This window comes from Esox lucius, chromosome 3, assembly GCF_011004845.1.
Source record: "Esox lucius isolate fEsoLuc1 chromosome 3, fEsoLuc1.pri, whole genome shotgun sequence".
In the NCBI taxonomy this organism is placed as follows: domain Eukaryota; kingdom Metazoa; phylum Chordata; class Actinopteri; order Esociformes; family Esocidae; genus Esox; species Esox lucius.
Genome location: NC_047571.1, coordinates 876,421 through 903,913, shown reverse-complemented (window position 1 = coordinate 903,913; position 27,493 = coordinate 876,421). Strand labels below are relative to the sequence as shown.

General features: G+C 41.0%; 1 protein-coding gene across 5 annotated transcripts in view; it reads left to right on the top strand.

Annotated features, from left to right (window-relative positions):
• Positions 1-27,493, top strand: part of odr4 (odr-4 GPCR localization factor homolog) — a 77,533-nt gene that overhangs the window by 14,213 nt on the left and 35,827 nt on the right. For 3 of the 5 annotated variants that reach the window (XM_029117293.2, XM_029117300.2, XM_029117288.2), the window contains 4 exons: positions 913-1,008; positions 1,087-1,143; positions 8,690-8,821; positions 23,306-23,390. In XM_029117293.2, the coding sequence (XP_028973126.2) occupies positions 913-1,008; positions 1,087-1,143; positions 8,690-8,821; positions 23,306-23,390 (370 nt within the window). The remainder of the gene's footprint in view (positions 1-912; positions 1,009-1,086; positions 1,144-8,689; positions 8,822-23,305; positions 23,391-27,493) is intronic. The other 2 variants (XM_029117292.2, XM_029117294.2) reach the window with 2 other exon arrangements.

The following is a 27,493-nucleotide window of genomic DNA, read 5'->3' as shown; positions in this document are numbered from 1 at the left end:
TTCAGAAATGTATATCCACTCTGTACTTTTCACCCTTCACACAACAATATATATCCCCTCTGTAATACCATGATTCTCGTATGTTTAGGAGAAGAATTGTTTTATGTGACCCTTATATACTGTTATTGTTTTCCAAAGACACATCAGCCATGAAGTGATTGGAGTCATTGTTTTCGTTATAAGTAGGATGTATAGCTATTAGCTATATAGTCTTTGTGCTAGACTTCTCTTTAGTTCCGTTAATAAATGTTCTGTTGTCCACATTATTTCAGCAAAAATTTAATGGCTAAGGTAAAACTTGCATTCTGCTGTTTAAATAGTGTAATGATTAAAGACTGCCACATAGAAAACCAGGGATTGAAACCTGCCAGCATCAACAATATTCATCCCTCCTAATCGGCTGAACTAGGATTGCCTGGTTCCTTTTCTGGTTTCAAGGTCTTTTTGTTTTGATTTCCTCTCCTTCGATTGGACATCCTGACTACTAGCGGCATTGGGCATTTTTAAATAGCAAAACATTTCTCTAGTGAGAGCATGCAGTGAGATGCTTCCTGTGCCCCGCTTGGCCCCCTGAAACGCTGCTCGCAGCTTTAATTGTAAGGTTTTTATTTTTCCCCCTCGAAGATTTCAGTTTGTTTTTCAATTGAATTGTTCACATTATAGGTCACATTAAAGTGGAAAAGGTTCTGACATGATTTATCTTTGTCTCATTATTTTACATCACAAAAACCTGGCATTTTCACAGGGGTGTGTGGACTTTTTATATCCACTGTAGGTATTGTATGTATTGTAAGATATACAGGTTTTTTTTTAGGGAGTCATACTTTCTGAGTATGAGTAAATGCATGAAGAATGTAAGAAAAGTAATATCAAAAACAATGTTGTTAATCGGCTTTCTGAATTGTGTTTCAGGAAGGACTTAAAATATGGGCAAAACAAATTGAAGTTGGGCTTTGTCTCATCAATGGCAAAATCTTAGCTGATGAGACGGAGATAGTGGCTGGGCAGGTATGCTGTGTTTCATTTAGTGGCACAGTGTCGTTCATTGTAACATTACTGCTTCTAATTAGTCTGTTTTCTATTTAGAAAAAGAATGCAAAGCCTGTTCAGCAGACATTTCAAGCCCAGATCCTCATTCCAATGGTAAGAATGTGAATTAGTAGTTTTATTTGCCACATTGTGGCACATGAACAAATCAACACTTGTAATAACCCTTGCGCCCAATGCACCCATGATAACTAGAACAGATCACATGGGTGAACGGCGCATTCGTGTTTATCCCACTTAAGCACTCATGTTTCGTACATGCCATGTATGCTGCACATTCATAGTTATCCCACTACTGTTAGCGCTACATTAACAGATGTTCACAAGTAGAAATTACTTTTTCCAGTTTTTACAATTTCATTTTGCAAATAAATTCATGCTTTCTCAACTTTCCACTAAATCTGGTAATTAGTTCTATGAACAACACAATTCCTTCTATTTAAATGGCACTCACAAGTATTCACCATTCTTTGACTTTTACACATTTTATTAAATGGATATAATTAAGCATTTCTAGCACTGATCAACACAAAGTCCATAATGTCAGCGAAAAGTAAAATCTACTAATTGAAAATAAAACAAATTAATTGACAGCTAATCGATAAAAATCGATAACGATGATAATCTAAAATTAGAAACTTTCTATCAAAACAGATGCAGAAAAATGAATCCATGCTTTCGTTACTGCTAGACTAGATTAATGCAATGCTCTTCTCTCGTGTTATCCAGACAAATTAATAAATAAACTTCAATTAGTGCTGCACACGGCTGCTAGAATCCTGACTAGAACAAAAAAATTTGAACACATTACTCCTGTCCTAGCGTCCTTGCCTGTTAGGGTTAGGGCTGATTTCAAGGTTTTACTCTAAACCTATAAATCAATACATGGACTTGCTCCTACTTACCTTGCTGAAATGATCCATCCATACATACCTACACGTAACCTACGATCGCAAGATGCAGGCCTTTTAATTGTACATAGAATTTCTAAACAAACAGCTGGCGGCAGGGCCTTTTCTCATAAGGCTCCACTACTGTGGAATGATCTGCTAATTAAGGTTAGAAATGCAAACTCAGTGCAAACTTTCAAGTGTCTACTTAAAACTAATCTCTACAGCACGGTTTATAATTAGGTGTAGCCTGGCCTGGGGGCGTGAAGGTGAGCAGTAGGCTTGATACTGTCCACCCTTGCTCTCTTGCCAGGTGGGCTCTCGTCGCCACTGGGATGCCCTCCCTCCATTGCCTTTCGGGGGAAGAGTCACTGGCTTGTTGTTGACTCTCTGTTGCGCCCTTGTGCAATTGGGCTGTAGAGATGGCAATACTCTGCCCTCATTCAGGGGGGTTGCGGTTGGTGGGTGTCCCTTTGGTTGATGCCTGGCAATGTGGGTGGATTTATTTTCCTGCCTGTTGGGCCCTGTCCGGGGCCTCCCCCGGGTAGGGCCACAGTGTCGCCAGACCCCCCCGTCTCAGTTTCAAGGTGTTACGCTGCTATATTATTGTGCTGGGGGATATGAGGAATGCACTTCTAATTTTTCTCAGTTTGCTCCAGTTTTTAATTTTAGGAGGAGATGCAGATTACCTGGTTTGGGGGCCCCGTTGCTGTCCCTTTCCTTGTCCACCTGGTCATACTTCTGACCTAGTCTAAAATCCTCTGGATTTAGCCCAGAGAAATTTATTAATTATTCCAATTGGACTCTTAATATCTCACCCGGCACAGCCAGAAGAGGACTGGTCACCCCTCTGAGCCTGGGTCCTCTCTAGGTTTCTTCCTAAAATTTGACCTTCTTAGGGAGTTTTTCCTAACCACTGAAATTCAACACTACTGTTGTTTGCTCCTTGGGGTTTAAGACCGGGTGTCTCTGCTGTTGTAAAAAGGGCTTTATAAATACATTTGATTGATTGATTGAATCAAAATTGATGGCAACGAATGTCACTATCGATTAGTTGGGTCTACATGAGCCGCAGCAAAAATATATATATATTTTGAAAGATAGTGGAAGCTGAGATGGTGGAGGATACACCGAAGGGAAATTGCGTGTGACCAAAAACGTCAAAAGTATGGGATCACTTTACTTTGAAGAATTCAATGACAAGTTGTTTGCTAAATTTGCTAGGCAGAACTCCGATGGTACAGGAGCACGACTGTAATATATGAGCATTTAAAGAGAGAACGCGTTGTAACCGTGATGACTGAAGACAGTGGTCAGCATGGCAATTAAATGCATTACAATTTCCATTAACATTTACCGTATCAGTCAAAAGTCTCTCAATCAGCTTCATGATACCCTGGAACCGTCTTGAAAATATTATAATAAACCTTTAATTTTTACACTTATTTGTTTTATAACTACAGCCTACAGTTGTTTTTATGAAGACAGTCTAAATAAAACACTTCCATTTAATTCTGGATTATTTTTATTTTTTACCGATTAATCAAAATTGTAATCGACATATTAATCAATTATCACAATAGTTGTTAGTTGCAGGTTAGTTGCAGGCAAATCTGGACACAGCTATTGTTGCCCATTGTTTGCAAAATTGCTCAACCATGAAGCTGGATGGTGGTCTTTTGTAAACAGCAATTTTCATATCTCAATATTTTCAATTTGATTGAGGTCAGAGTTTTGACTAGGCCACTCCAGGACAATGCTCTTTTTGTTATTGAGCCACTCCTGTGTGGCTTTGGCTGTATGTTTGGGGTCCTTCTGGAAGGTTAATCTGGTTAGAGCCTGTTTGCGCTGTCCTGTAAGTGGTGTTATACACAGCGTTGTATGAGATCATCGGTTCCTTGGCAATTTCTCGTATGGTGTATAGCCTTCATTTCTCAGAACAAGAATAGACTGACACGTTTCAGAAGAAAGTTGGCAATTTTGAGCCTGTAATCAAATCCACAATTGCTGATGCTCCAGATATTCAACTAGTCTAATAAATGCCTGTTTTATTGCTTCTTTTATCAGCACAGAACAGTTTTCTAATGATCAATTCAAATGATAAACTTGGATTAGCAAACACAGCGTGCCGTTGGAACACAGAGATGATGGTTGCTGATAATGGGCCTGCGTTTATTATAACTCTAAACACAAACTAAAAGGGGAAAACAAACGCAACGACTAAAGGGGTCAACAAGGGTAGCTGGAGTGCAGGCTTTTGCGAGTGAACCTGTCTTCTGGCAGTTAGCTCAGTCTGCGTCGTCTTCACTCTCTAGAACATACAGAAACACAAAGCAACAGTCAGCACTTCCAGACACACCCCCCCCCTCCCCCCGTGCCCCCCGCCACAATGCCTATGTGGATATTCCATAAAAAATAATCTGTTTCAGTATTACCTAACTCAGTGTTATACCCTTGGTATTTGTAGTACTAGAAAGTCTTGAGTGCATCTGAACTGCTTTTTTTCCAATTAACTTTTGTTGTAAAATAGTTACGAGGTTTCTGTAAGACTATTTATACAAACATCAACCAGTTTCCAGTCCCGGCCGGTCGTAGTGTATAATAGACGATGTGTACTAAGGTTTTCTCAAGTAATGCAGTAGAGAGCTGCATGATTAACTGAATTCAGATTTTTCAATACTGCTGTGGAAGCAGGCATTTATATTTCAGTTCAAAAGCTCAAAAGTTGGCATACCCTTGAAGAATTGGTAATATATGTACCATTTGTAAAGAAAACATGAGTGAGCAGGCAAAACACGTCTTTTATTTCTTATGGGATTCACATTCAACTGTAGGTCATAACAGAATGGCACAATCATAAAACAGAACATAACAACAAAGAAAGTCAAAAGTCTGCATACGCTTAGTTCTTAATACAGTGTTTCCCCCTTTAGTGTCAATGACAGTCTTTTGTAATAGTTGTCTATGAGGTCCTGAATTCTTGCCGATGTTATATAGCTGCCTATTCGTCTTAGCAAAATGCCTCCAGGTCATGCAGAGTCTTTGGTTGTCTTCCATGAACCGCACCTTTGAGATCTCCCCAGAGTGGCTTGATGATATTAAGGTCAGGAGACTGTGATTGCCACCCCAGAACCTTCACCTATTTCTGCTGTAACCACTGGAGGCCTTGTGCTTAGGGTCATTGTCGTGCTGGAAAGTCCAAGAGCATCCCATGTGCAGCCTTTGTGCAGAAGAATGCAAATTGTTTGCCAGTATTTTCTGATAACATGCTGCATTCATCTTGCCATACATTTTCACAAGATTTCCCATGCCTTTCGAGCTCACACACCCTGAAAACATCAGTGAGCCACCACCATGGTTCACAGTGTGGATATTATTCTGTTCACTATAGGCCATGTTGACCCCTCTCCAAACATAGAGGTTATGGTTGTGACCATAAAGCTCTATTTTGGTCTTATCACTCCAAATTACAGTGTGCCAGAGGCTGTGAGACTTGTCAAGTTGTTGCCAGGTATATTGTAACTAGGCTTTTTTGTGGCATTGGCGCAGTAAAGGCTTCTTTCTGGCTACTCGACAATGCTTATCATTTTTGTTCAATTATCGTCATATTGTGCTCCTTGAAACAACTCTTTTTCCAGAACAGCCTTGTTTTTCCTGAGGTTACCTGTGGGTTTTTCTTTTTGTACCGCAAACAATTCTTCTGGTAGTTTTGGCTGAAATATTTCTTGGTATACCTCACCTTGACTTGATATCAAGAGATCTCTGAATTTTCCACTTCTTAATAAGTGATTGAACAGTACTGACTGGCATTTGCAAGGCTTTGGATATCTTTTCTTGTCCTTTTCCATCTTTATAGAGTTCCATTACCTTGTTACGCAGGTCTTTTGACAGTTCTTTTCTGCTCCCCATGACTCAGTATCTAACCTGCTCAGTGCATCCAAGTGAGAACTAACAAACTCATTAACTATATACACTCACCTAAAGGATTATTAGGAACACCATACTAATACTGTGTTTGACCCCCTTTCGCCTTCAGAACTGCCTTAATTCTACGTGGCATTGATTCAACAAGGTGCTGAAAGCATGTTGGCCCATATTGATAGGATAGCATCTTGCGGTTGATGGAGATTTGTTGGCTGCACATCCAGGGCACGAAGCTCCCGTTCCACCACATCCCAAAGATGCTCTATTGGGTTGAGATCTGGTGACTGTGGGGGCCATTTCAGTACATTTAACTCATTGTCATGTTCAAGAAACCAAATTGAAATGATTCGAGCTTTGTGACATGGTGCATTATCCTGCTGGAAGTAGCCATCAGAGGATGGGTACATGGTGGTCATAAAGGGATGGACATGGTCAGAAACAATGCTCAGGTAGGCCATGGCATTTAAACGATGGCCAATTGGCTCTAAGGGGCCTAAAGTGTGCCAAGAAAACATCCCCCACACCATTACACCACTACCACCAGCCTGCACAGTGGTAACAAGGCGTGATGGATCCATGTTCTCATTCTGTTCTCATTCAACAGAAATCGAGACTCATCAGACCAGGCAACATTCTTCCAGTCTTCAACTGTCTTGGTGAGCTCGTGCAAATTGTAGCCTCTTTTTCCTATTTGTAGTGGAGATGAGTGGTACCCGGTGGGGTCTTCTGATGTTGTAGCTCATCCGCCTCAAGGTTGTGCGTGTTGTGGCTTCACAAATGCTTTTCTGCATACCTCGGTTGTAACAGGTGGTTATTTCAGTCAAAGTTGCTCTTCTATCAGCTTGAATCAGTCGGCCCATTCTCCTCTGACCTCTAGCATCAACAAGGCATTTTCGCCCACAGGACTGCCACATACTGGATGTTTTTCCCTTTTCACACCATTCTTTGTAAACCCTAGAAATGGTTGTGCGTGAAAATCCCAGTAACTGAGCAGATTGTGAAATACTCAGACCGGCCCGTCTGGCACCAACAACCATGCCACGCTCAAAATTGCTTAAATCACCTTTCTTTCCCATTCTGACATTCAGTTTGGAGTTCAGGAGATTGTTTTGACCAGGACCACATCCCTAAATGCATTGAAGCAACTGCCATGTGATTGGTTGATTAGATAATTGCATTAATGAGAAATTTAACAGGTGTTCCTAATAATCCTTTAGGTGAGTGTATATACACAGACACTAATGGCAATTTAAAAAGCCACAGTTGTGGGAAAATCACCTGTAATTGCCACCTTGTGTGTCAGTAACAAGGTCTAACATTCAAGGGTATGTCAACTTTTGATCAGGGCCATTTTGGTGATTTCTGTTATCATTATGATTTAAACAGGAGCCAAACAACTATGTTATAGGAAATTGATTCATATGATCACTATCCTTAAATAAAATAGTTTTCTTGCATGATCAGTCATATTTTCAAAATCATTGACAAAATGTCACAATTTCTGCCAGGTTATGCAAACTTATGAGCACAACTGTACATTACGATGATCTTACACTGACATAAGAGGCATGCACAGCTTCATTTTTATGCTGAAATTAGTCATAGTTTGTTTCTAGACAGTAAACTCATTTTAACCTGTAACGTCTTAACTGATTTCGTAATTATTCACCTCTGAATAAAGTCATGAAACATGGGTTATACACATTATTGCAAAGAGTTCAAATTGCTGTTTTCTTTTTGAGAAATCTGACAACGGAACAACATAATTTACGCCTATTTAGGAAAAGTCGTGGAAGGAGGAGGGTGTAGCTTTCAAAATGGCAGTTTTATTTTACTTAAAAACTGAAATGGCAATTGGCGTAGGCTTTTTGGCATTTCTAGTGTTAACAACCAATATTGTTGCAGTAATAGTGCTATGCTCTCATTTAAAACCAGACTGATATCTGTTCAAAATGCAATTTTCCGATAAGGAGCTCAACTGTATGTTTACGAAATACTTTATTTTTAATAGATTTGGGATTTTAGTAAGGCGGTATTGTTTAGATATAGCTCGGTAATTTTCTAAGTCTCTAGTGTCCTGACTCTTATGTAGTGGCTGCATGTGGGTGGATTTCCAAACTTTTTAGTAATGCCCCAGGAATTGCTGTAAGGTTGATAATGTGTGGAGCTCAAGAGATGAAAGGAGCAGTACTGTTCAGCAGAGGTTTTCTTTTTCAAATGTTTTTATTGTGAATTAAATGGGTTTTAATTTGCGTTTTCAAGTAATATAACAATTTGCAGCTATGCGTCCCTCCCTAATTCAAATGTTGAAAATACGATTGCATCAATTTGTGGACCTCAAATCACTCCGAAGGTACCATTTATCAGTTAGAAAATTATCGGTTCACTTACCAAAAATCTCTTGGGGCTGCATCTGTGTCTCTCAATAGGGCTCTGTCCATTTAGACAATAAATGAAATTTGTTTAGCATTTTGCTCTACTGTAGTACTGCATGGGGTGGTTACCCATACACAGATTCATCCTAGTTTAGGACTAAAATGTACTTCTCATTGATATTGTCCATTGAGCTTGATTTTTAGTCCAGGACTAGGCTGGATTAATCTCTGACTTTGAACTATCAAAATGTGTGCTAAATAAATCAGTTTATGAGGACTTGAACATCTAAAGTGTTTGTATTGATTCATTATACGATCTACAATGAAATGTACACATTCAGAAACTCCATCATGCTCAGTTATGCAAATAATTTTTGCTTGACTTTGCATTCATCTTCATCTGTGTGTTTTTCTGTCAGTGTGTGCAATTTGTTTTTGTGTCATCTCCCTCAGGCAGAACCCCCGTCAGTGCAAACTTCCACAGTATTGGTAAAGATGTGCAGTGGGTCTCTCAGTCTGAAGGGAATGGTGCATTGCAGGGCCTATCTCCAAAGCAACAAATCAAGAGTCAAGGACGCTGCCAAGGTATATTACTACACATTACATTTTGGAGGGGTGCCGGGTACTTGAATAAAACAAGTATTTTTATGGATATAGTGATTCTGCCAGATACAATTATATACAATTCTCTGTTATTGTCCATAGTTGAACAATTCTGAACTCACACTGCAGAATACAGAGCACTCTATTGGCTGTTTCGGCTGTCATTAAAAACATATGTGGCTGCTGGGATGTTGAGCCTGTTGTTATGATTGATTTTTAATAGTCGCATTCACTCTCATTTCCTCAGTTCATCTCACTCAAAATGTATGTTAATTCTACAATGGAGCAGGGCGTTGGCATTGTCTTGAAAAGTTACTTCACACTCAAAATGTTAACACTATGATGAATGACTGGGGGAGGGAGGGACTGACTGAGCGAGCGAGTGAGGGACTGACTTGAAGGGGTCTAAACACAAGGGTGACTAAGCTCGAAGGTAAATATATGAATTATCAGGCAGGATCTAAACGATGAAGCTGAGAAACACTGCTAAAGTGGCAGTGCTGGAAGCGTGACTTGATAACTACGAGAAAGGAGGAAGAACTTATGAATTATGGGATTCCCAGGAGGAGTTGAAGGGTAAGATGCCATGGGGTTGTTGGAGAAGTGGCACCCCGATATCCTACACCCACAGGAAATGCGGACCCAGCCATCAGATCGGACCCACAGACCCTATGCCTTTGTTCTTAAGCTTCTTCGTTACAAGGATGTAGTGATGATAATGGAGTCAGCATGGAAGAATGATTATCTCCTGTACATAACTGTCACAAACTATTCATTCGAGGAGACTGGCGTGAAAATATAAAATGCCTGATGTTTTTTCCTGCCACCTTCACGGTTGACACCCAAGCGGGAACCACTTGCTCATTCGTTTCTGTTCAGGCTGCAGAAGCATTTATAATTTAGGAGACTATAGCTATGCAATGGCATTGAACTGGCATCAACTCAATAGCCCCACTACAACCAGTGGTAGAGACCTGCAAAGATGTGCCGTTTACAGCCAATTCATTAGGATTTATTCAGGATAGACAAAAACGTTGCTGGCTGCACGATTCTCTCATCTTTTCACTTGACGAAAGGTCAGTTATCGTCACCTATATTGATAGTTACTGTATCAATGTCATTCACGAATGGCTAATAAGCTGTTAAAACAGCCAGTGGCAATAGCCATACAGTTCATAGATGCTATTTGTGGTGGAGGTAAACTTATTAAGAAACGTTAGTCAATTTAACACCATTAATGGGGTCTAACACAATATTCAAACTTGGTGTGATGTTAATGTATGACGAAATTATAAAATGTCAAGAGGCTATACCGATATCCAGCAAATGTATAGCTCTGTGGTGTAGTGGTTAAAGACACAGCCTCTCGTGGGCGATTTGTGTTCGAATCCTGGGAAGAAAATAATGATCATCCCTTTTTTTGCGGGACAGCTGAATTAGGCTTGCCTGGTTTCTTGTCGCTACATTGTTATTGGCCTGGTAGATAATGATGCCTGCACTGACAGTTTTGATACAAAAACCCTTCAATTTCCGTAATTTCAATGCAGAATATGTAGCTCTCTGTCAGGACGGACGTCAAATTCTCGCTAAGGATTTCCAACCAAATTTCAAAAAGAGCTTATGCGTTTGAGAATTTTATAATATATACCTGGCTAAGGGGAGACATTTAAAAGATCTGGCCTTGCCTATTGAGAGAAAAGATTACACATCGGGCTATGCCCTGTTCGCATTCAACTCATCCCTGGATGATGACGGCACAAGAAATCTTTCACTGGTCTCCACAGGTAGTTTGTGACTGGAAATGCGACCAGACGGCTACTATGATAGTGTACGCTCCAATGCTCCGATTCCATCTTGGAAGTAAACTCCCGAAGACAAGTCTTGGTGGATTATTATTCATTAAAACAAGATGAACACCCAAGAGACATTTTATGCAACGAATGGTTGGAAAGCTGTTCCGTGGAGTATGGGCGTGACAAATTACTTATGGATACTTGGTTTACTAGACCTGCTATGTTCATTGTTAATACCCATCAAAAATACATGCCTGGGGAGCACTGGCTTGCCGTGACTTTAGAAGAGGAAAAAGACAGAAAAATAAAACTTTTTTCGATTCCTAAGGGTTTCCCCCAGGATTTTCAAATGTTCCCAAATCTATGAAAGTTTAATGTGTTCTGGTGACTAAAGTTAGACAGGGGCTTATCACCATTTGCGCTAAGCCTAATGGTTTTCAAACATCACAGCAAAAACAATCCTGTTAATGAGGTAAGTATAAACTTCTACATTTAGTTTTATGAATTTAGTTTTTTTGTGACCCCAGTAATGGCAATTTCTTTGCATTATGAACAACTATATATTAAATGAACATTGATAGTCATTTATAAGTTAAACTATAGCCCCCAACTTAGACTGTGTGCTGATAGGCCGGATGAGGTGTGAGTCTGACAGGTTTTTTATCTACTATCATCCTTAACCTGGGTGGAGATTATGTTGGGGTACATAGTGCCACATAAGCAGAACACGTTCAACTTTCATCAAAATCTGTGTCTGTGACCATAGCAACGGTGACATCGATGCAACCTGTGAATGACAGTTTATTATTCTGTTTAAATGTACACATTTAGACTAGCTTACACAATTCTTAAACTTCTTTCCACAGGGTGCTTTGGGAAAGCAGTGCGTGGAAAGGCTAAAATCTAGAATTCAATGCCCAGATAAAGCCCCACCACCACACCAGTAGAGGCTGTCTTTGTTCATAGAAACCTGTTTTCATTTCATGATTTTAGCATACACTCTTGCCACGTTTGAATACATTTTTTCAGTTATGTTTTTCTTTTCTTACAGTCAATACATTTGAGATAAATTTGGCTCCATATCATAACCTTGTGAATTATGGGCTATGAAAGTGTATTTTCTATATTTGTTTTTCCAAAGGGCTTAAAAGAGTAGAGCACAATTGGGTCCCTTAGCCAACAATCTTTTGGGGGTTATTAATTTTTTTATTATAATTGACGTGACAAATGGTATTTCTTATTGATGTCACACCTGCTGGCAAAATTGCATGCCACTGGATGCCATAAGGCAAGCTTGTGTTTTTCATAGCAGTAAACTGAACGGCATGTACAGTTAGAGTGAAAACACATTGGCCCTCATTTATCATTCTTGCGTAGAAACGGGCGTATATGTTGGCGTAAGATTTTGCTTACACTCCTCTCATCGCCTGATTTATGAAACTGTGCGTACCTTTAAAATCCAGGTGTACGCAATACCTTCCCTTGATAAATGCCGCGGATGAAAACGATCGTCATTAGAATAACACGCCCCTATATATTCAAGTCTTCGCTTCCCCCACGCCCTCATTTTACGCCATGGACACACGGAAGACGGCAAAAAAGAGAAACTTCTCTGACGTGGAGATTGAGACGATCACCAGGGAGGTAGAAAGAAATAAAATTGTTTCATTTGGCAGTTTAAAAAGCGGATTAAAAGATGATGATGTGATGTGGAGTACCATTCATTCACATGAATAATTGCATGACAATTTGTAATATTTGTCTTATTATTTCATGATATTTATTATTAATGATGTTTATTGTTATTTAGAAGAAGAATGTCGTTATTATTATTATTTCTATTATTATTTAAGAGAAGAGGAATGTCAGTTGTATTATTTTGTCAGTCTGAATTATATTTTGGTAATTTAAAGCCTTTTATTACTGAACCCAGTCCAGGCCTAACCCTGAAACGTCATGTAAAGCGCACAGGCTCGCATCTGAAGGAATACATATAAGTTAAATGCTTTGGTAAAGTCACACAAATGAAACCTTGAAGTCCATGTTGCACAAAAATAAACACTGAAGCTTGTAATTATGTTGTTGTTTTTTTTACAGTGGGTCATAATATATCATATATTTTAGTTTGTCAGTGCGTTAGGATTTTTTTTCTGCGCATTTCCGCACTAACTCAAAACGTGCGTACACCACCTCCTGAGCTGGCGTAGGATTTGAGAGTGCCGTACGCCAGTCACCGTGGTTTTGGGTGTACGCCAGTTGTACGCTGGAAATTTGGTGTACGCACTTTTGATAAATGAGGGCCATTGTGAGCTGCAGGGGCTGGTATGGTCAGTCCGCATCAATGCAATACTGCAGAGTTATACCTTCAAAAGTGTCCTCCTAATCGCATAAAACCGGTATGACATGCCCGATCGATCTATGGAGCACCCATGAACCCCTAATTTTGGTAATACCGTAATAATGTTTGTCTTGTACAAACAAATACAGCATTTGTGGATGAGGCTGTGACGTGTTTTGTAATTTCAGGATGGAAGAATCATGCCATGCCATCTAACTATGTTAGAGAACTGACACTTTGATGTCAAGTAAGCTTTCAAATTTGACTATATCAGAAAACGCTTCATATATAATGTCATATATAATATATAGCTTCATAAATTGATAAGCCCGCTCCTCTATGAAATTCAGTAACTATCTTTATATTGTCTATTTCACTAATACTGGGATTCAATAAATGCGCCAGACAAATGGCAAAATAAAATGCGTTGCCTGCATTCTGATGAATAATAAGACATTCCTTTTTGTTGTTTATTTTTTCAGATTTCAAAAGAGTTTCAGCTTCCCTCCTCTGTCTGCCCACACCCTGAGGAGTTCTCAATATTTGCACAATCAGTTCTAGGGTATTATCAGCTAAGATTGATGAATTGGGTGGTTCAATCCAGTTCAAGCCTTTCAGTCATCCAAGTTTGTATCACCATTCTCCATAATACATGATACATTGTTTCGTATAGAATCCCCCCTAATTTCTAATTGCAGAACATCTCTAGGCTCTGCGTAGGCTGTAGCTCTTTCTGTTAAAGTGGATAACATATGACATGACATAGAACACTGAATAATAATACATTTCATTCATGTGAGCCAAATTGAAACGCAGTCAGATTTCAATATTGCAGAATTTATTGCGAAAATAAATATTCACATTTCTATCAACACCTCTACCGTGTTGATTCACAGCTGAATGGGAGGCTTGTCGTTCTAAAGGAGTTGGATTTGGTTGAACAGGTGTCATGTGAGAAGTTGATTAAAAAATGTAACTCTTTAATTGGACTAATCAGTGCATCATAGTCTGGGTTTAACTCATCAAAATATGTGTAATATAATGCATTTGGACTCAGCTGTGATTAATTCATCAAAGGTTGTGTAATGCCTAACACTTCGCTGGCTACATGATTCTCTCATCTTTTCACTTCATTGAAATTTATAAGGCAAAATAGTTACAAATGTAGTCTTTGAAAAAAAAAACAGACAAGAATAACATTAGAACGGACATTAAACACCAAATTTACAGACTAGATTAACTACACTCACCTAAAGGATTATTAGGAACACCATACTAATACTGTGTTTGACCCCCTTTCGCCTTCAGAACTGCCTTAATTCTACGTGGCTTTGATTCAACAAGGTGCTGAATGCATTCTTTAGAAATGTTGGCCCATATTGATAGGATAGCATCTTGCAGTTGATGGAGATTTGTGGGATACACATCCAGGGCACGAAGCTCCCGTTCCACCACATCCCAAAGATGTTCTATTGGGTTGAGATCTGGTGACTGTGGGGGCCATTTCAGTACAGTGTACTCATTGTCATGTTCAAGAAACCAATTTGAAATTATTTGAGCTTTGTGACATGGGGCATTTTCCTGCTGGAAGTAGCCATCAGAGGATGGGTACATGGTGGTCATAAAGGGATGGACATGGTCAGAAACAATGCTCCGGTAGACCGTGGCATTTAAACGATGGCCAATTGGCACTAAGGGGCCTAAAGTGTGCCAAGAAAACATCCCCCACACCATTACAACACCACCAGCCTGCACAGTGGTAACAAGGCGTGATGGATCCATGTTCTCATTCTGTTCTCATTCAACAGAAATCGAGACTCATCAGACCAGGCAACATTCTTGCAGTCTTCAACTGTCCAATTTTGGTGAGCTCATGCAAATTGTAGCCTCTTTTTCCTATTTGTAGTGGAGATGAGTGGTACCTGGTGGGGTATTCTGCTGTTGTAGGCCATCCGCCAGTTGCTCTTCTATCAGCTTGAATCAGTCGGCCCATTCTCCTCTGACCTCTAGCATCAACAAGGCATTTTCGCCCACAGGACTGCAGCATACTGGATGTTTTTCCCTTTTCACACCATTCTTTGTAAACCCTAGAAATGGTTGTGCGTGAAAATCCCAGTAACTGAGCAGATTGTGAAATACTCAGACCGGCCCCTTCTGGCACCAACAACCATGCCACGCTCAAAATTGCTTAAATCACCTTTTTTTCCCATTCTGACGTTTGGACTTCAGGAGATTGTGTTGACCAGGACCACACCCCTAAATGCATTGAAGCAACTGCCATGTGATTGGTTGATTAGATAATTGCATTAATGAGAAATTTAACAGGTGTTCCTAATAATCCTTTAGGTGAGTGTATATTACCTTATAAATATTTCAATGATAGCATTTATTTTCAAAAAGAAAATCTGAGTTAGCGCAGCTAGCATAATATCCTGCTGCTAGAAGAACGGAAATGATGCCTCGAATGACCATTACCATCGTCACCTACAGTGTCCGTTTGCCCACTGACAAAGAAAAGATCAGTCTATAATTTTAATGCTAGGTTTATTTGAACAGTGATAGACAGAATAAGAACAATTACAATCCAGAAAAACGCTTGTCAAAAATTTCTTTATTTGCATTTTAATGAGTGAAATAAGTATTTGATCCCCTCTCAATCAGAAAGATTTCTGGCTCCCAGGTGTCTTTTATACAGGTAACAAGGAGAGATTAGGAGCACACTCTTAAAAGGAAACAGCGTCTGGAAACCACTTGACGTGTGGGCAGGCTCCAGGGATCTTGATTCCTGGGGCGGAGTGTCAGCTATAACAACACCATTACAGTTTTTAAAAACAATTAATTATATTGAAATTAAATCAATGAATGAATTCAATCTCACCTATAACATATCTTGATGTATTGAGTGCTGTACATGCTCTTACTTTTCATGTTCATACTTTTCAGTTGGCCAACATTTCTAAAAATAATTTCTTTGTATTGGTCTAATTTTCAGAGATACTGATTTTGGGATTTTCATTAGTTGTCAGTTATCATCACGTTATAATCAGCAGACGGTGTCCTTTCAATGCACAACCATCACACACGCAACGATAGGAGCAATGAGTTTAAACAGGAATGTTCCCCATTTACCAAACACTGATGACAACCATGCCATAAGCCCCATGTCATCGAAGTTGTAATTGTGAAATTTACCACCCTCCTCTCGGATCTTACCAGCCAGATCCAAAACACCATCTGTCTCATCTGGAATATACATACAACATTCCGCACCTATAACAGCACATGTACCCCCCTGCGCCGCCAACAAGTAATCCAAAGCCACATGGTTCTGCATCGCCACAGTACGCGTAGCCACCATTTCCGCTGACATAGCCTTAAAGCCATCAGCAGTCAAATTAGCTAAGGCCTCTAAGGAACTGGCCATGCTGATCACTACCTGAGCCAATTTGGCTGTACCATAAGAAGGAAAAGCTATGGCAAAAAATCGCTCAGACGAGATACTTCGTCTATGTAACCTGGAAAATGGAGGTTCCACACTATGTCTAATATGAGGGACCACATATCCCAGAGAGCACGAACCCATCCAGAAAGGAGGTAACATAGCATAGGTATTAGGGCCACAGATAAAATAAGTACCATTCGGTGCAACCATTCCGGTGGACCCGATATTACCCAGAGCGTTGGCATGGAAGGCTGCAACAGATCCATTACTGAGAGTCAGATTGGCAGACATCGTACATAAAGAAAAATCGCTACCATCACAAGCAGAAAGGTCAGCAATTTGACTACACTGACTCCAGCCCACTTTGACAAACATAGACATCCACTGTCGACTTAACGCAGCAGACGGTGTCCTTTCAATGCACAACCATCCATCCTTAGGTCTTGTGACCACTAGACGTGGAGGTAGGCCTAAAAACGAAATGCTTGTAGTATTAAATGGAGGCAGGTATGCACCCCTCCACGACTCTACCTCTACACCTAAACTGTCAATATAGGTCTGAATAGTAGGACACCCTGGACTAGAGACATCCTTGTAACAGATGTCGGTGGGGTCAGCCCCTCTATTACCAGTGGCTGGTCCCCAATAGTTAGACATGACTCTCTTGAACCAATCGGCATGTTTCCAAACACCCAACATTTCACTCTGAGTAAACGGAATGACACCTAAGGGAATACCACCTATAGCTGTGAAGGGAGTGTGAGTGCACACCCAGCAGCTGCTTTGATTCACCGTCTGTGCGTACTTCAACGATAAAGCTAAAAATGTGTTAATACCGAAATGCCCATCCACGTGACTAGAAGCACTGCGATCCCCTGCAGACCCAACCACTCCTGACATTAAAAATATCAGAAAACACAACATCATTGACAAATTAATACACACAAAATAAGAAAATCAAAAGAGAGCAAATATGACAATGACTAAATACTCTAGATCACAAATGTCCTTTTGCAAGATGCTCAGTAATGACATAAGAAAAATCAACTACACCATTCTTGCTATAGATTCTACAAACTACAACAGCAATTGAATGTCCAGTCACAATATCAGGAACTACAGATGGTTCGGTCTGTCCAGTGGTCAGTGAGACTGTGGTTGGCATGTCTCGAATGTAGCCTTCATCAGATGCAATGTAGTTCTCCCGAAGTATCAATGTGTGGTTGGCTGATACATCCACGTCACCTGTAATGACAAAATAATAAAAAGTGAGAGTATAACGTCCTCACTTACACATATGCATGCTTTACAATAGAAAATCTACTGTTTTGACGTTGGCAGTGGGACATCAAAAGACATCAGTATCTGATTCCTTTATGATGTGTCTTCACCCGAGATAGGCCCCCGACCACCTGATGCGATCGGTTCTGTAGTCTCTAGGCTCTGCTCTTCGTCAGAGGTATGTGATACGACCCTACAATGGGTAGCATGTATCCATCTATCTTTCCCCTGTACCTTTACTGCAGACCGTGTGACCAGTAAGCCCTGATAAGGACCCTCCCATTTGGCTCCTAATGTGTCAGTAACATGTTTCTTCACCATAACCCACTGCCCTGGCACTATATCATGGCCTCCTTCTGGGACTTCTCCCCATGCATCTCTAACCTGCCTCAGTAAGTGTCATGCAGTAATTAAGGAGTGCATCGCTCATGAGATGTATGTCAGCTTTTCTTAAGTCCACAGCGCCTGGCAGGGACATCGGTCGTCCAGTGATTACCTCAAATGGACTTAACCCTGTGGTTTTGTTGTGTGTAGCTCTTATGCTGTAGAGAACAGTAGGGAATGCATCTGGCCATTTCACTCCTTCTTGGTGCATTTTTGACAGTCTCTCTTTCAGTACTCGATTGTACCGTTCAACCTGTCCACTCGACTGAGGATGATATGGACAGTGTACTCTCCATTCTATATTCATCAGCCGAGACACTTCTTGGCACACTTTCCCTGTAAAAGTGTGTCCCTTGGTCAGAATCAATTTGTTCTGGTAATCCCCACCAGGGAATTATTTCCCAAACTAATATTGTTGCGGTGTGATTTGCCGTTCCTTTCTTGGTCGGGTATGCTTCTACCCAACGTGAAAACTGATCCACCATCACCAACACGTCTTTGTAACCTTTACTCTTGGGCAAAGTGATGTAGTCAATTTGCAGATGTCTGAATGGCCCCCCTGGGGCAGGTGCTCGACGTGTTTGCACCTTCACTCTCCCATGCGAGTTGTTTTTCATACAGGTAAGGCATCCTTTTACAGTGGCTTCTATTTCTCTTCTTTCTTTCGGATTCCACCATTTGCCTATGAACCTGTTTAGGACTTTGTCAGTCCCTATGTGTCCCACAGAATGTATCTGTGCGGTAAGGTATGGGAGTAATGCGTTTGGTGCCACCCAGCGATGGTTGTATTTCCACACACCTTCTTTACCTTCTCCCCATGCATCTCTAACCTGCCTCAGTGAGTGTCATGCAGTAATTAAGGAGTGCATCGCTCATGAGATGTATGTCAGCTTTTCTTAAGTCCACAGCGCCTGGCAGGGACATCGGTCGTCCACACCCTCTCCATCCATTTAGCATCCAGCAGACATCCACTCCCAGACTTCATATTTTGGAGCGCTGTCTTGCATTTCTCTGATATGTGTCAAATGTATCCATTACATATCGTCGAACTAGTTTTGGTGGGGTTGGTGTTCTCTTTGCTGCTGCTTTTGCAGCTCTGTCCGCTAGGTCGTTGCCTTTGCTTTTCTCCATGAGGATTTTTCCATGAGCCTTCATCTTCAGAATGGCTACTTGTGCTGGTAACTGGAGAGCTTCCAGCAGCGCCAACACTTCAGGTCCTTTTCGAACAGGTGTTCCCAGTGATGTCAGGAAACCCCTGTTTCTCCATGTCTTTCCAAAATCATGTGTTACCCCAAAAGCATATCTCGAGTCTGTATATATGTTAGCTGTTTTCCCTTCAGCATATCTACAGGCCTCTGTTAATGCTACTAGTTCTGCCACCTGTGCAGATGTTCCTGCTGGTAAGATTCCTGAGGCAACAACATCTGTTACTGTAGTCACTGCCCATCCAGCCTTCCTTTCTCCCCCCTCCACAATGCTGGAGCCATCAGTAAACAGCACGTGGTCTGGGTTCACAAGAGGATGTAGGACAGTGAACTCGTCAGCAAGCTGATCCAAAACCAGCTCTGTGCAATCATGATCCAGCAATGTGGGATCTGAAGGAAGCAACAACGGGGTGGGGTTTGTGGGAATGCCACGCTGCATAACAATGTTGGGTGCCTCTAGGACAGTAGACCACTTGTTCCACCAGGCAGCAGTAACCTGAGCTGCACGATTCCTCGTGAGGAGAGTATGCACGGCATGTGGACACTTGATTATAAGTTGTTGGTCAAGGACAAGGCCACATCATCCTATTTCTTGGAGTAATAACCCACTGGTTTCAGACGGTCACCGTGGTCCTGAGTGAGAACTGATGTCATGTAGCCATCCTTCTCAGCTACAAAAAGAGTAAATAGTTGCCCTGTATCAGGGATCCCCAATGCCGGAACCATAGACAGTGCTTTCTTCAATGCAATGAATGCGTTTCTCTGTTGGTCAGAGAACTGGACAGGGTCCCTGGACTGTGGGTCACCCCTCAAAAGATCATTGAGTGGTTGTCCTATTTCAGCAAATGAATCCACCCAACACCTGTTGTAGTTACACAGTCCCATAAAGGAACATAGTTATCTTATGGTGGTGGGTTCTTTGACTGTCTGTATGGCTTTGGTGCGGCTCTGTGTAATTTCCATTTTCCCCTGAGAAATCAGTTGACCCAAGTAAACAACCTGGGACTGCATGAGTTGGGATTTGTCAGGGCTGGCTTTGTGCCCTTTTTCACTGAGGAAGTCAAGCAGAATTTGCAGGTCCCGCCCATGAGTCATCTCATCTTCCGAAAGCCAATAAGATGTCGTCCACATATTGTATGACAATGGAAGACATGGGAGGCAAATTCCTGGAGATGTCTCCGCAATGCTTGGTGGTAGATGGAGGGTCTGTTATGTAGTCCCTGCGGAAGATGGGTCCATTGGTACTGCTGACCATCCACTGTGAATGCAAGCCAAGGTCTTCAGGATGTAGGGGCACAGACCAAAAACCGTTAGCCATATCAATGACTGAAAACACTGAGTGTGTTGGCTTCAATGAAGCAAAAATGGTAGATGTGTCTGCCACCAGAGGGGTCAATTTGGAGATCGTCTCATTGGCATTCCTATAGTCCACAGTTACACGCCACGCCCCTGATGCTTTATGGACAGGCCACACAGGACTATTAGAAGCAGAGTGTGTCTTCAACAATCCCGTTAGCATGTAACTCACCAATGACTACCTTTGTAGCCATGGCTTCTTTACTGATAGGATATTGTTTAGTACATGGCGGTGCTGCACCTGTAGGCGCACCAGGTCTAGGATGAGCAGACAGGTTTGAGTTTTCAATTTTTCTGAGGTTCCAAGTGACTTTTCCATCTTGTATGTCCAACGTGGAATCCAATTTCATAATGACGTCAAGACCCAATATGGGTTGATCAAAAGATCCAAACCACAATGTTGTTTCGATTATCATAGGACTAATAGAGAGAGGCAAAGGTGTCGTTTGTTTCATTTCTGTTTTCCCCCCTCCAACTCCTGTAGCCATCATCTTCTTGCCAGTGTACTGGGGCAATATATGTTTTGCATAGGAAATAGGCAACACGGTCACTTCAGCTCCTGTGTCTACCAAAAATTCAACTGGATGTTTGTTTACCAATATGCTAACATATATGCCGTCTGATTTCCTGTGTACACCTGCAGAGATGGGTTTATTAGTTTCCCTCCACCGCATCCAGCAGTCTCCTCTGCTGTTCAGTAGAAAGATTGGTAAACTTCTGTAACAAGGTGATGTCTATAGAAACTTGTTCTTTTTTCCAACCACCTTTGTTTGGATTTTTTTTTGGTTTCTGACGTTGGGAGTTCTTAGACCAACAGTCTTTTTCCAGGTGACCAGTTTTTCCACAAAAGTGACACTGGCTGGCCTTTTTATCAGGGGTACCTTCTAACTGTACTACACGGATCACTGGGTTAGCCGTATGTTGATTCATATGTCTATCTAGCCTAGACAGGTGATCAGCTGTTTCACCGTATGAGATTCTATCCCATCCTGGCGTTGTAGAAACATACGCTTTCCTCAACTCATTGTTAATAGACTGCATTAACTGGTGAGTGGTGGCACCGTTTTTCATATTATTCAACACATCATCATCATCACACATGCCACTGTGTCTGATTACTACGGCACGGAACCGGTCCTCAAAACCAAAGAATGATTATTTCGGCTTCTGCACACATTTTGTGATTTCACCCCAATTTGTGGTTGCAATAGTTAAACTCTTGAGATAACGTTGAATTGCTCACCAAACTTGAGTGAGGTCCTGTTTATCCTCACCTAAGGCGGCTTTCACTTTATCTGCCACGTCAGCATGTTCCCTATTGTTGAGAACAAAACCCAACAGTTGAGTTGCATCAGATGGATGCAAATTATATAGTTTCCTGTATCTTTTCAGTTGATCCCATGTTTTTGAACCAACATCTCGTGGGTGTTTCAACAATTTGGACCATTCATCCAATTGTTTGGGGGAAGCTGCTTTGTGAGAATAAACCATTATCTGAGGATGTCCCTCATCTGGACCTCTCATTGGCTTAGACTTTATTGGTCTCACATTCATAGTCTCCTCCTCTTCTGTTTCACTCGACCCCCACCCTGGCAGATCCTCCTCATACCATGTGTAAGATTGCTTTGCCGCTTGTTTCAACTCGGCATGTGGATAGGGGGGGGGGGGGGGGGGGACAGAACTAACATCTGTTACAACCATCATCTTCGTTTTCATCTCCGACAATTCGTTTTTTATTTTCTTCAATTCCAATTATTTTTCCTGCTTCAATTCTGCCAAAGCTCTTACATTCTCTTTTTCCTTCTTAATCGAGCGATCATGCGCATCGGTCACATTCTTTTTTTCTCTTTTCCGCATCTCCGCCAAAACAGTTAATGACCAACGAGTCTTATCTGTCTTATTCGTCATCCTTTGCACTTTACTCCACACCTTCTGTACGTCTGTCAACTTCCATAAACCATCTTTATCTACCTCAATGCCAAATTATTTTACGATGTCTTGCTGACACTTTTTTCCAATTTCATCGATTCTGTTACGATACCAGCTAAGGTTCCTAGATCATCTAATCCAATGCATGGAGGTCAACTTGGAATGGATGGAGGACAATGAGGAATGAATGGGTGTCAATGGTTATTAAATGGGAGTCTATTGGGAACACATAGGGCTAATGGGGAATTAATTTGGTACAATGAGGAATTAATTGGGTACAATGGGGAATGAATGGAGGTCATTGGGGAATGCATGGAGGTCAGTGGTGATTCAATGGGAGATTATGGGGAATGAATGGTGATCAATTGGGAATGAATGGAAGTCAAGGGTGATTCAATGGGACTCGATGGGGAATGAATGCAAGTAAGTGGGGAAATAATGGGAATTAATGAGGAATGGGACTTAAGAATAAATGGGTGCCAATGATGACGAATAATTGGAAGAATAACTGAGGCCTATTATTTTTTTAACAATGTATTTTTATATTGCATTAACATAATTTGAATTAATGTTAGATATTTTTTGTATGGATTACTGTCTCCCACCACAATTTTGGATTCACCCCTGCTACTGAAAAACAATGAAAATAAACAATGTACAATTTAACTATTTGCAAATGGGTTGAATGGTTGGAAATGCATATGGGTTTTATCTTTCAAATTTTTTCATGCCTTTTAGGTCATCAAGAGAGATATTATCAACACAGTGTCTAGCAGAGTGGAGATGTTCTTGGAAGATCTTTTAATGGAGGGAGTGGACAATGGTAAGTTACCTAACTTAAGTGCATTGCTGTTATATGTTATAATGTCAACCATTAACCTATTGTCACTATACTTGCCTTGAAATAATTTACTGCTCCTGCATGGGAGAATAGATTTTTTTTGTATACTATATTTGTTCGTTTTTGATAAGGGGTTGTTTTGCAAAGGTAAAATTGTGTATTGTTCTGAATTTATTGAAATATTTTATGAACTACATAAAAAAAAAATAGATTATCACTGATGTATTTTAATCCCGTGACATGGTTAACCAACAGTTTGAGACAATATGGTTGTTTTCGACTCTCCCTGGATCTAACAGTGTTTGTTTTTATTTTTGTGGGGTGGCTACAGTCGCTCTCATGGCCGGAGAAGTAAAAGTGTTATACTTGCATACGTTGTATATGGTTCAATGACATGACGTGTACATATTGGTGTCCAAAATAAATATTTAAAAAACTCAGCCGCTAATGTGCAGACTGGTGACAAACTTAAAGAAAAACCTGATTAAATGAGTGGAGGAACTGAACAAATGCAGAGGCATCCATATACAGTGTGGAGAACAAGTATTCGATACACTGCCGATTTTGCAGGTTTTCCCATTTACAAAGCACGTAGAAGTCTGTATTTGATACATCAGAAAAGCAGAACTTAATATTTGGAACAGAAACCTTTGTTTGCAATTACAAAGATCATACGTTTCCTGTAGTTCTTGACCAGGTTTGCACACACTGCAGCAGGGATTTTGGCCCACTCCTCCATACAGACCTTCTCCAGATCCTTCAGGTTTCGGGGCTGTCGCTGGGCAATACAGACTTTCAGCTCCCTCCAAAGATTTTCTATTGGGTTCAGGTTTGGAGACTGGCTAGGTCACTCCAGGACCTTGAGGTGCTTCTTACGGAGCCACTTCTTAGTTGCCCTCGCTGTGTGTTTCGGGTTGTTGTCATGCTGGAAGTCTTAGCCACGACCCATCTTCAATGCTTTTACTGAGGGAAGGAGGTTGTTGGCCAAGATCTTGCGATACATGGCCCCATCCATCCTCCCCTCAATACGGTGGTCGTCCTGTCCCCTTTGCAGAAAAGCATCCCCAAAGAATGATGTTTCCACCTCCATGCTTCACGGTTGGGATGGTGTTCTTGGGGTTGTACTCATCCTTCTTCTTCCTCCAAACACGGCGAGTGGAGTTTAGACCAAAAAGCTCTATTTTTGTCTCATCAGACCACATGGCCTTCTCCCATTCCTCCTCTGGATCATCCAGATGGTCATTGGCAAACTTCAGACGGGCCTGGACATGCGCTGGCTTGAGCAGGGGGACTTTGCGTGCGCTGCAGGATTTTAATCCATGATGGCGTAATGTGTTACTAATTGTTTTCTTTGAGACTGTGGTCCCAGCTCTCTTCAGATCATTGACCAGGTCCTGCCATGTAGTTCTGGGCTGATCCCTCACCTTCCTAATGATAATTGATCCCCCACGAGGTGAGATCTTGCATGGAGCCCCAGACCGAGGGAGATTGACCATTATCTTGAACTACTTCCATTTTCTAATAATTGCGCCAACAGTTGTTGCCTTCTCACCAAGCTGCTTGCCTGTTGTCCTGTAGCCCATCCCAGCCTTGTGCAGGTCTACAATTTTATCCCTGATGTCCTTACACAGCTTTCTGGTCTTGGCCATTGTGGAGAGGTGGGAGTCTGTTTGATTGAGTGTGTGGACAGGTGTCTTTTATGCAGGTAACGAGTTCAAACAGTAGCAGTTAATGCATGTAATGAGTGGGAAACAGGTGGGCTTCTTAAAGAATAACTAACAGGTCTGTGAGAGCTGGAATTCTTACTTGTTGGTAGGTGATCAAATACTTATGTCATGCAATAAAATGCTAATTAATTATTTAAAATTCATACATAAAATGTGATTGTTACACAGTTGAAGTGTACCTATGATAAAAATTACAGACCTCTACATGCTTTGTAAGTAGGAAAACCTGCAATATTGGCCGTGTATCAAACACTTGTTCTCCCCACTGTAGGTGTACTGCATGATACAATTAAGCCATTAATTCCATGTGAGTATGTGTACTGCGATCCCTGAGAGCATTACTTGGGAATCAGGCAACAGGAGTGTTTTAATTTTCAACACTGGTGGCTAGTGAGACTCAGACTGATTGAATGTCTCACTACAATCTGGCTGTGACTGTACCGGATCAGGTCTCCCTGGCTTGCACTAACCGATCTCAGGTCAGGTATAGGACTTGGAATTGGGAGCAGGGCCTGTTCATCAGGTCAGCTGATCAACCAATTGTGTGTCTGGATATCAAATACTATAATAAAAACAAACTTCGTTCTTTCTTAAACTTTATGCATTACATTCTTTGACCCAGGGCCCATTTAGTTTTTTGAGCATGTCTAACTGTGATGTAGCTCCTCCAGTTGGTCTTATTCACTTCATTGCACTGAATCCTTCATTGCACAAATGTGCAAGTCACCCATGCCATGAGCACATGCAGGTGTGCGCTAATAAGGATTGTGGGATTGTTGACGTGCTGAAGTCTGCTTGCTGTTACCTACCTGGCTACCTGCCAAACTTTTTCGAATAGACTCTATAAGTAGTTATTGTAGGGTATAGTGTGTCAGAATGGTGATTTATGGCCCTGGGGGGCGGGACTTCCATATTGATGTGACAGGTGGGCGGGACATCCGTTTTGTAGGGTGGGACTTCCGGTATGATGTATGTTAGGGTGGGACTTCCTGTATGTTAGGGTGGGACTTCCGGTATGACGTATGTTAGGGTGGGACTTCAGGAGTGACGTATGCATGTCCAGTGACTTTGTGATTTCTGATTACATTGATGTGTCAGTGTTTGATGTTTTACAACGTCTGATGAGCAGACGTTGTAAAACATACAACGTCTGTGGGTTATGATTGATGATTAACAAATGGGGCTTAGGGTTCCGGAATTTTAAATTCCTAGGCAGTAAATAAGTGTTGTGTCAGCGGTAAGTTGTTTGTGTTAAACAAAAGGGTGCCAGGGTTCCAATGCCATGTGGTACAGATGTAAACTTCCATGTTTTACAATGTGGTTGTAACATGGTGTTTTTCCACAAGCACAGAGTTACACGTGAGAGACATGTTTTTCTGTAAGATATAAAGAAGGGTATGGGGAGGGACTTACGATTTTGGATAGTTTCAGCCCAACATTCATTTTAACAAGAGATGGGCTTCAAGGTTATATCTGCCCAGTAGTAATGGTCCCTAAATAACCACTAATACAAACTGTAGTATATGCAGGTTAGAAATCATCCCGTGTCTCACGGTTTGTAGTCCAACACAGCATTACAGCAAACTAACAGCGCATGAGCAATGCTATTATTGTATCCATGGCCCAGGGCCAACCACACATTTCGCAAAGGTGGATTGTGTCGCGGTTGGGGTTTTAAAATATTGTTATAAATAAAAACAAGTGTATGTATGAGCAATGGTGAGTTTTGTAATAAAAATGGTTGTTTAAGTCAGCATTAACTTCTAAGTTGCATTATAAGGCAAAACGTTACAAAGTTACCAGCAAGGTCGCGTATAAATTTGCATGAACAACGGCGAATCGTTGACAGGTAAGGATAGGTTATTTCAGGTAATTAAAACATTCGTAAAGGCGTCTTTTGAAATTGAACAACAGAGATCAACGCAAGATTGTTTTCCACACATTGGTAGAAATGTTTAATAATAGGCAACGTAGGTTAAAAAAAATACTGTAGTATTTGTGTTAGTATGGGCTTATGCTGTCACTTCCGCTTAATGACCAACTTGTGAAATCTGATATGGTATTGCTGTATTATGGTCCTGTGTTTGTTAAATATTGCACTGATTAATGGCGATATGGTGACAATAGCAAGCGTTTATATGTAAGCAGATGAGTTTATCGTTAATATATATAATTATATGACGTGATGTCACGGCTGAGCCGCGAAAATTAACGAGAACGGCGGTTCTACCAGACAGGATATATCAATATATTTGGTTGCCAAACGGCTACAATAATCAGAACTAAATAGTTAAGTTTTATCCTGAATTTGTATCATTGCAGCATGTATAGTTCTAACACAATTTGAATCTAACGTGA